This window comes from Corythoichthys intestinalis, chromosome 4, assembly GCF_030265065.1.
Source record: "Corythoichthys intestinalis isolate RoL2023-P3 chromosome 4, ASM3026506v1, whole genome shotgun sequence".
In the NCBI taxonomy this organism is placed as follows: Eukaryota; Metazoa; Chordata; class Actinopteri; order Syngnathiformes; family Syngnathidae; genus Corythoichthys; species Corythoichthys intestinalis.
In genome coordinates this window covers 19,412,636-19,421,501 of record NC_080398.1, presented here as the reverse complement: position 1 = coordinate 19,421,501, position 8,866 = coordinate 19,412,636, and the positions used below count along the sequence as shown (strand labels likewise).

Below are 8,866 nucleotides of genomic sequence, written 5' to 3'. Positions count from 1 at the left end.
ACAAATGTCCTCCCCATAATATGGCCCAAACGCAAAAAGCATTGCTAAAATAAAACTTTTTAAATTAAAACTTGTGTTCAAATGCAAATATCTCAAATATTTTTTTTGCATTCAAAAACTTTTTTTCTACGATTGAAATTTTTCTTTTTTTGATTGAAGTGATTTTTCGTTTGAAAGTATAGATTTTTTGTTTGAAGCGACTAATAAAGACACAAATGTCCTAGCCAAAATGTGGCCCCAACGGAAAACAACATTACTTCAATCAAAAAAGTTTCTTCAATTAAAAAAAATTGACTTCAATCCAAAAACAAATTCAAAGAAAAATAGCTTTCAAATGCATTTTTTTGAGTTTCAATTTTATTTTTGCATTCAAACACATTTATTTGATCAAACAATGAAGCCACAAATCTATCGCCATATGCCCCCGCCAACCCCCCACCCCCAGGGGGAAATACAGTTTTTGACTGGGGTAACGACACTGGCACGACACTGGCGGGCGTACCATATTCAATGGATGACGATCTTGGTGAAAAGTATAAGTGTTCTAAGCAGCCTGATTTAAAATTCCCCTCAAGAATGATGGGAAACAAAAAACGTGCATTTTCCGCCTATGATACTGTCCTATATAAGTATTAAATTACGGCAAAAAAATGCTATTGTTTACAACAGTGTATTCATAACTTCCTCTATTGTTCAAATACCCAATTGCATGACATATGATAATTATTCCATTTATTTGTGCTGTTATTTCTATTGTTTTGTTGTTGTTGTTGTTGTTGTTGTTGTTTTGTTTTTTGACTGTCTTGCCGATTTTAACGTGATTTTTAAATATTTATTTTTGCTTATTTTTAAGTGATGTAAAGCACTTTGACACTTTTACTTTGTGATGAATTGTGCAACACGTAAATTTGCTTTGCCTGTTTTGTTACGCAAAATCAGCCACTGAGAGGTTGTCCAAATGTTTTTTGGGCCTGCTGCCCACATAAGAGTATTTGCGACGCAATACCCTTGACATCCTGTAGATGAGGCAATTGTCAAACAGGTTATTTTTATCGATAGTAAGTACTGTTTTAGTGATGGATGAATGGATGGAAAGTAAAGAAAGGTATAAAGGTGGAAATACAGACAAATGAGTAAGAGGAGGTCCTTTACTGATGACACATTTAAGGCTTCTTGTTGATTAGTATGATGTTCATACTACAATGTTTAAAATAGCTTTTATTTTCAATAAATTGGTTTGAGTTATAATTTCATGTATAGACTCAACATCTGTGCACAAACGCTTTCAGTCACAAAGACAATGTTTTATTATTGACATAATGATAAAACTGCATCTCGATTAATCCAAATACACAAGTAAATATTCTGTAAAACTGAATTTATCTCAGTAATAAAATTTAAGAAATAAATAAATGATAAGGAAAGGTGGAAGGAAGGAAGGAAGGAAGGAAGGAAGGAAGGAAGGGAGAGAGAGAGAGAGAGAGAGAGAGAGAGAGAGAGAGAGAGAGAGAGAGAGAGAGAGAGAGAGAGAGAGAGAGAGAGAGAGAGAGAGAGAGAGAGAGAGAGAGAGAGAGAGAGAGAGAGAGAGAGAGAGAGAGAGAGAGAGAGAGAGAGACAGACAGACAGACAGACAGACAGACAGACAGACAGACAGACAGACAGACAGACAGACAGACAGACAGACAGACAGACAGACAGACAGACAGACAGACAGACAGAAAGAAAAGTGGAAAGCAAGAAAGAAAGAAAGAAAGAAAAAGAAAGAAAGGTGGAAAGCAAACACAAAAGAAAGTAAGGTGGAAGGAAAGGTGGAAAGAAAGAAAGCAAAAAGAAAGCAAGAGAAAAGCAAGAAAGAAAGCAAAAGAATTGGGGTTGCCATGCAGGTTGTTCAAGATCCCAAAATTCCCTTCCACAGTGTCCCAGAAAAAAGCTCGTCTTTACACATTATATTTAAGCAAGCCACAAATGACAAAAGCAAGGCAAACGCGTCTTCCAGGGAGGGAAGGAGAGACAGCAACTGAGGGAGGGAGAGAGAGAGAGAGATGGTTTGAGGTTGGCCAACATGAACTGGCGCTCTCCAGAGAAGACGACGAGTGTGGTGGATGGAAGGCCAGGAGAAAGGCGCGCTTTCATTCCCCAGTCAGTGACACGCTCCTAACGGCTCAGCGCGCACTGGGGACTTTTTTGTGGGATTACAGGACAATTGGCAGGAGGAGCATGGCCGGGAGGACCTGTTCTGACAACCACCGCACAAATCAACGCACACTTATGGATTGAGAGGCGCACACTGGAGAAACACTGTGACTGATTTGCCTTGACTGACATCTACTTACTCATTTATAGCAATGATTTTACCACTCTCACCAGCCGGACACGACTGTTTCATGGAGTTTAACATGGGTCATTGAAGTTTGAATTTTTCCACACCAAGACTCCAACCTGAAAACCTGAATGACATCACCCTGCAGCACATTTTCACTGGAAGTGACACATCTCTGCACTGTTTTTAAAAGATTTTCATGCACTGCTTTTCCAGCAAACCTGGAAAACAACTTCTAAACACGTCAATACTTTGAAGAACACTCATCGGTTTTTCCAAATGGAGCTGCGTATCTACCTACTGTCCTTGATGTGCATCACACTTCTTAAAGGTAACCCCGTGCAAACCTTTAATTTGAAAGATGATGCTCCCTGCAACATCTAATTGACTACGATGGTCATTAACGTCAGCTATTACACTAAAAGCACAGAATTCAACACAGAACACTGGTGTCGCCCGCTGAACTTAATTCAAACTTCATGCTGTGTGACAGGGACCTAGCTGATCTTAAAGGCATTCTTTGCATGTGCACATATTCAAATACCACGTATGACCTTACTATCATCAGCATGGATAAAAGAAAATGGGAATCTTAGCATTGCAATTAACTTATTGGCTGCCATTGTCAGCTCTAGACGTCCAACATTTTTGAATGGAAGAAGCTGGCAGCGAATGATCGATTAAGGTTACTTAACTGTAAATTCCTTGCGTTTTGAGATTTTTACTGTACCCATTGACAGCGATGGACGCCGATGTGTTAATGAGCTAAACAGGAAACTCACAAATATAAAATGAAAACACTTGCAAGGAGCAGTTGCTCGCATTCAACCGGCCAGCTCAGTTTATTCCTTGATGTCAGTCATTGTGATGCCTTGCCCCCTAATAGTACACATTCAAAACAGGTATACAGTACTACAGTGTGTACAGTATTATACAACAATGCAATTTTAATTTTTACATCCTATTTTTCCGTTTTAAGGTTGGCTGTAGAATAGATTATCATTTCAGTATATTTCAACTGGGAATATTTCATATAAAAGTTATGGTCATGGAATTATTACCGTATTGGCCCGGATATAAGACGGCCCTGATAAAAGACGACCCCCTCTTTTTCAAGACTCAAGTTTGAAAAAAGACTTTTTGAACACCAAACTAATTTTCATACAGAAAATAATTACGGCACATCTGAAACAAATGATTATAACAATATATTTGAGAGAAAAAGCATGTTATTTTGCCTCATTCAAATCTTAATATCTGAACGTTTAAATATGTAAACTAAAGTGCAATCACATTCGTAGATGAATGGCTTCTGGATTTTGAAATGTAAATAAACCAATCATTGCGATAACACAACAAAATTGCAATAACTGCATTAATCATAAAAGTGAGGTCTAACTGTAACTGTAGTCTTGAAACAAATCTGAATTAGGATAAACATTGCAATAAAATAATGCAAACTTGTTAAACTTGAGAGTAGCTGAGATCTGTCATGACAGAACATTACTCCTCAAGTTCAGCATTCGCTTCAATGATATCTGGCACCATCTAGCGTCGTGAATGGGTATAATGTCTAGACCCCGAATATAAGATGACTCCCACTATTTCGGTCCTATTTCAATGCAAAAAACACCGTCTTATATTCGGGCCAATACAGTATTTTTGGGCTTGTTTTTTAACCTAACCCCATAAGGACCTGGCGTCCACATACAGTCATGTGAAAAAATTAGGACACCCCATTAAATATTTAGTTCTTTATTAAGAAATGTTAAGGTACACAACAAAAATTAACATTGTTTTACTTATGAAACCAAATATATCAACAAAAATGCATATTCTAACAAGAGGAAAACATTAGAACAACCCACCACCTAATAGCTAGTGTAATCCCCTTTGGCTGAAATAACTTCAGTGAGACACTTTTCGTAGCCATCTACCAGTCTTTGACATCGGTCTGAAGAAAGTTTGCACCACTCCTCATCGCAAAATACTTTCAACAGTGACTGACTGTTGAAGTGAGGGAAAACACCATGATGAGATCAAAGGAGCTGTCTGAGGTCTTCAGAAAGACGAATGTCGACACTTATGAGTCTGGTAAGGGATTTCAAAAGATCTCAAAAGAATATAAAATCAGCCATTCCACTGTCCGGAAAATAGTCTACAAGTGGAGGACATTCAAAACAACTGCCAACATGCCCAGGTCTGGCCGTCCAAGCAAGTTCACCCCGAGAGCAGACCGCAAGATGCTAAAAGAAATGTCATCACGGGACCTAAAGCAGGCTCTTGCTACTGTTGATGTGAAAGTGTATGCCTCTACAATCACACAGACTTCACAAGTTTATCCTTCATTGGAGGTGTGCAAGGAGGAAACCTTTGCTCCCCAAGAAGAACATGAAGGCCAGACTGAAGTTTGCCAGAGTCAATGTAGACAAAGACCAGGATCTTTGGACAGATGAATCTAAAATTGAATTATTTGGACAACAGAACAGAGGACAGGTTTGGCGTAAACCTAATACAGCATTCCAGGAAAAGAACCTTATACCAACTGTGAAGCGTGGAGGTGAAAGTCTCATGGTTTAGGGATGTTTTCCTGCAGCAGTACCTGGCAAGCTCACCATCACAGAATCCACCATGATATCAAAGTCTGCTTGAGGAACATGTGATATCATCTGTGAAAAAAATTAAAGCAGAAGCAAAACTGAACCTTGCAACATGACAATGACCCGAAACATACCAGTAAATCACAGGACTGGATGTAAAGGAAGAAATGGAGAGTCCTGCAATGGCCGAGTCATAAACCTTGATCTTAATCCCATTGAGATGCTGTGGGGTGATTTGAAAAGGGCTGTACATGCAAGAAACCCATTAAACATCTCACAGCTGAAAGTATTCTGCGTTGAGGAGTGGGTCAAACTTTCTTCAGACCGATGTCAAAGACTGGAAGATGGCTACAAAAAGAATATGCATTTTTGTTGATATATTTGGTTTAATGAGTAAAACAATGCCAATTGTTGTTGTTTACCTGCAATTAAATCATTTCTTTTCCAGAGATAAATAAAAACAAGATTAGACATTGATATGTGAACATTTGTTTATAAAGAACTGAATATTTAATGGGGTGTCCTAATTTTTTCACATGACTGTATGTGAACATCACATTTTTGGGTCAAGTAGGCCACAATATTAACATTTGGTATACAAGTGACCCTACATGACCCAAAACATTATGCCCCCAAATATGGATGCCAGATTCTAATTATATGTATTTTTAAAAGTATATATCATTATTTACATATTTTCTTAACGAATACATAAAATGAAATAAAAATGAATAAAAACTGAAATATACTCCAGTTATGGCCCCAACAACACGGTAAAGATTACAGTATATATATTTTTTTATTTCATAGTATTTAACCCATTACCCTCCATTGACAGTGATCGACATCCAATTCATTTAACTGAGAGGATTGGGTGTGAATGGTCAGCTTTCAATGCCATCAATGGCACAAGATGTCCAATACATTTTGACTGGGAGGCCTGGTCGCGATCATTCGCTAGTAGTAGTATAAGTACTATAGCAGGGTTTTGCAACACACGGATAATTAGGCCTAATTTGTGCCTATTTCTTGTATTTTGATCAAAATCGCCGATAATTCATCAGGAAACAAGCTTAAGCAGAAACATAGTTCTTTAATTCCATTCCATTATCACGCCAACCGTTCATCATCAACATCATGAATCTCCGCTCTCAAGCAACCACACACACCTCATCAGCCCACTCCTGGACCCACAGCAATGAAATAGACCATTGTTGTCTCCGTGTCGCCGATAAGGCATCAGGCGGTAACGCTTGCATCAATAAGGCTGAGCAATTATTCTGAGCAAGGCGTGCTACCTGTCTGCACACACACAGATTGGCCACATGGACCTACAGCTTATATTGAAATAGGTGATTTTAACTACAGCGCATAAGCAAGTTAACAATGTACAACTGTGACACTTGATGCTTCAAGGGATTTTTTTTTTTTTAGGATCTTGTTTTTATAACCCAGGCTTTAATTTAAGTATTCTTGCATGTGTGTGTGTGTGTGTGTGTGTCATACAGGAGCATGTAGGTGAGCAAGTATGCGTGTCATGTTAATGTGTTCAACAGAGCTCCCTTGATGCGCGAAGCAGGCACATTTTGTTTTCCTTTACAAGAATGTCCTATGCATGTGTGTGTGCCTCGCTGTGGCCATTCATAAATTCCGCTTGTTTTAATCTTGCTGATTTTCATTCCCATGCACCCCCCGCACCCCCTTTCCACCTCCATTCCCCATGAGAGGGTGACAGATGAGTATAAAATGATCAAGATAATGGAGAGACAATCTGTGGTTGGACGAGAAATGCGAGTGTAATTTAATAAAGGGATCATACACCTCACTAGGGCTTAAATTAAAAAGACATCAAGAGAAGTAGGAAGAGGAGCGTGAACTTTCAAACCTGCTTTTACTGAGAACAACATGCAGCAGAGTTTTTCAGCTAAGTCACGTGAGTCAGAATCATAGACTGGAGTCAGAGCCGGCCTGTTGATTTTGGGTAATTTCTGGAACACTTCTCATCGATTTTAATGATGCGTTAAATATTTGGTAGTTTGTAGAGATATCGGATAATATCGCCATCGGTTTTGGGCCGATATGCATGTTGCTTTCAAAGTGAATGTACAAGCCTTCTGCCTTTGTACAAGGCCTGGTCACAGTTTAGCACAGCAGTTACGCTCATTAACCATTAGATGTCTCCAAAATAAGACTAGGTTCAGGTCGCAGTTCTTAATGCACAAATCATATTTTTTTGTGTTTTCCGACTCGAGTTAGGCATTAACTGGACAGTCTGAACAGGCATAGAAGTCGCAAAGAAGTGGACCATTTCAAATCCGATTTAGGTCACTTTCGTATGTAGTTAAAAGCCAATCTGGGCCACATTTTTCAAAATGATGCGGCGGTCTGAACTCTCAAGTCTCCCAAATCGGAATACATGCAGCGATTACGTCAGCAAAGAGCGAGCGAGGCAGGGAGGATGGTGTCAGCGACAGAGCTGTGCATTAGTGTTAGCGCCTAGCTTGAACTCTGCTTTTACGCAGGAGGCGGGTTTTACCATAGCCATAAAAATATAGAATGAAAAAACAGGATAAGCCAGAGAATTCTCGGTTTTCTGTCTGTGCACCGAATGACCAATATTTCGATATTGCTTACATGGCCGAGAGTCGGAGCAAACTAATGGTAGGTGTGTGTGTCATGCACACGTTCTATTAATCTATATAAACTTTAAATATAAGAGTATAAGATTATTTGTGTCATCTTTTTGGAAATCAAAATATGATCACCCATGAATGGCGTAGAGCCAGCATGTATATAGTCATTTGTTTTGATGCTTCTGTGCATGCGGGTCAGTTTGCTCAGAGTGTGTCAGATTGCTAATTAATGAGCATGTGTAATACTTGAACGGGCTCAAAGAAAAAAAGGCAGTCTGAACGAGGACGCCGAAAAAAAATCAGATATGACGAAAAATCGGAATTGTGCATCAAGACCTGCGGTCTGAACTTATTATTATGAGAGCAGACCATTTGCATTCATGATGCAAAAATCAAATGAACAATAAATGATTGAAAAATAATGAATATGTTAAGTCCACAACCACATATATCAGTATCAGTTTGAAAAGTGATCGGACCGGAGTCAGAACATAACGGGATATCGGTTATCGGATAAAAAAAAGTCATGATTGGACAACTCTAATATTTTTGTCTTGTTGTACAAAAACCTTTAAACGTTGATGCTTGTCAGTTAATGGGCTTAAAAATGCATCAGCAAAAGTGAAATACATTGGTATAAATAATACTAATAATTAAAACGTCAATAAATTATGTTTTTAAAGTTCTGAATTTAAAAAATGGAGCATCCATATCTCGCCTAAAAGTCTTACTTTTCACACTCCTGCTCGAGATGCTAGCCAAAGTCTAGCGTGACATCACCCGTGATTACAGTTTGAGATTCAAGTTTTTGTACACATTTTTCCATAACGTTATGGATGAACTCCAAATTACACTACTTGAAAAGCGTTGAACTTTTGGGATTCCATTGTATGTGCTTGCATGTGTCCAAACCCACTCATGTCAAGCTTAATGCACTCACACACATTCAGAGAGATATTCAATTACAACCATACACACTCTACAACAGCGCCCGGAGCCGAACGTGTGGTTGCAAAGGATCTGGACCCGGTTTGACTTGATAAATGTTTGCAGCCAGTCGTCATGGGGATGGTTGGTCAGACAGGCTGCGGTAAAGTGTCGTATACAGTGTAAACTAAAAGGAAATCATGGTGGCGTGGTGGATATGCAGAGTGATGGGGTGTTGTCCTATAAGGCGAAGGGGGTCTTGTGGTTTCAAGAGTCGGGAGACGCACAAAAAGAGGCCATTTATGGTTTGTGAGTAGATGAGCGGAACAGGAGGATCAAGAAGACAACAGAGAAGCTTATTGTGGAAAGTTGGGTGTGGAAGCAGC

The 8,866-nt window shown here is 39.0% G+C and overlaps 1 protein-coding gene across 1 annotated transcript in view; it reads left to right on the top strand.

Annotated features, from left to right (window-relative positions):
- Positions 1-2,188: 2,188 nt before the first annotated feature.
- The window catches only part of itga10 (integrin, alpha 10), a 38,048-nt gene continuing 31,370 nt past the window's right edge, over positions 2,189-8,866 (top strand). Inside the window, exon 1 of the mRNA XM_057834613.1 lies at positions 2,189-2,651. Within this exon, the coding sequence (XP_057690596.1) occupies positions 2,600-2,651 (52 nt within the window). The 5' untranslated portion in view covers positions 2,189-2,599. The remainder of the gene's footprint in view (positions 2,652-8,866) is intronic.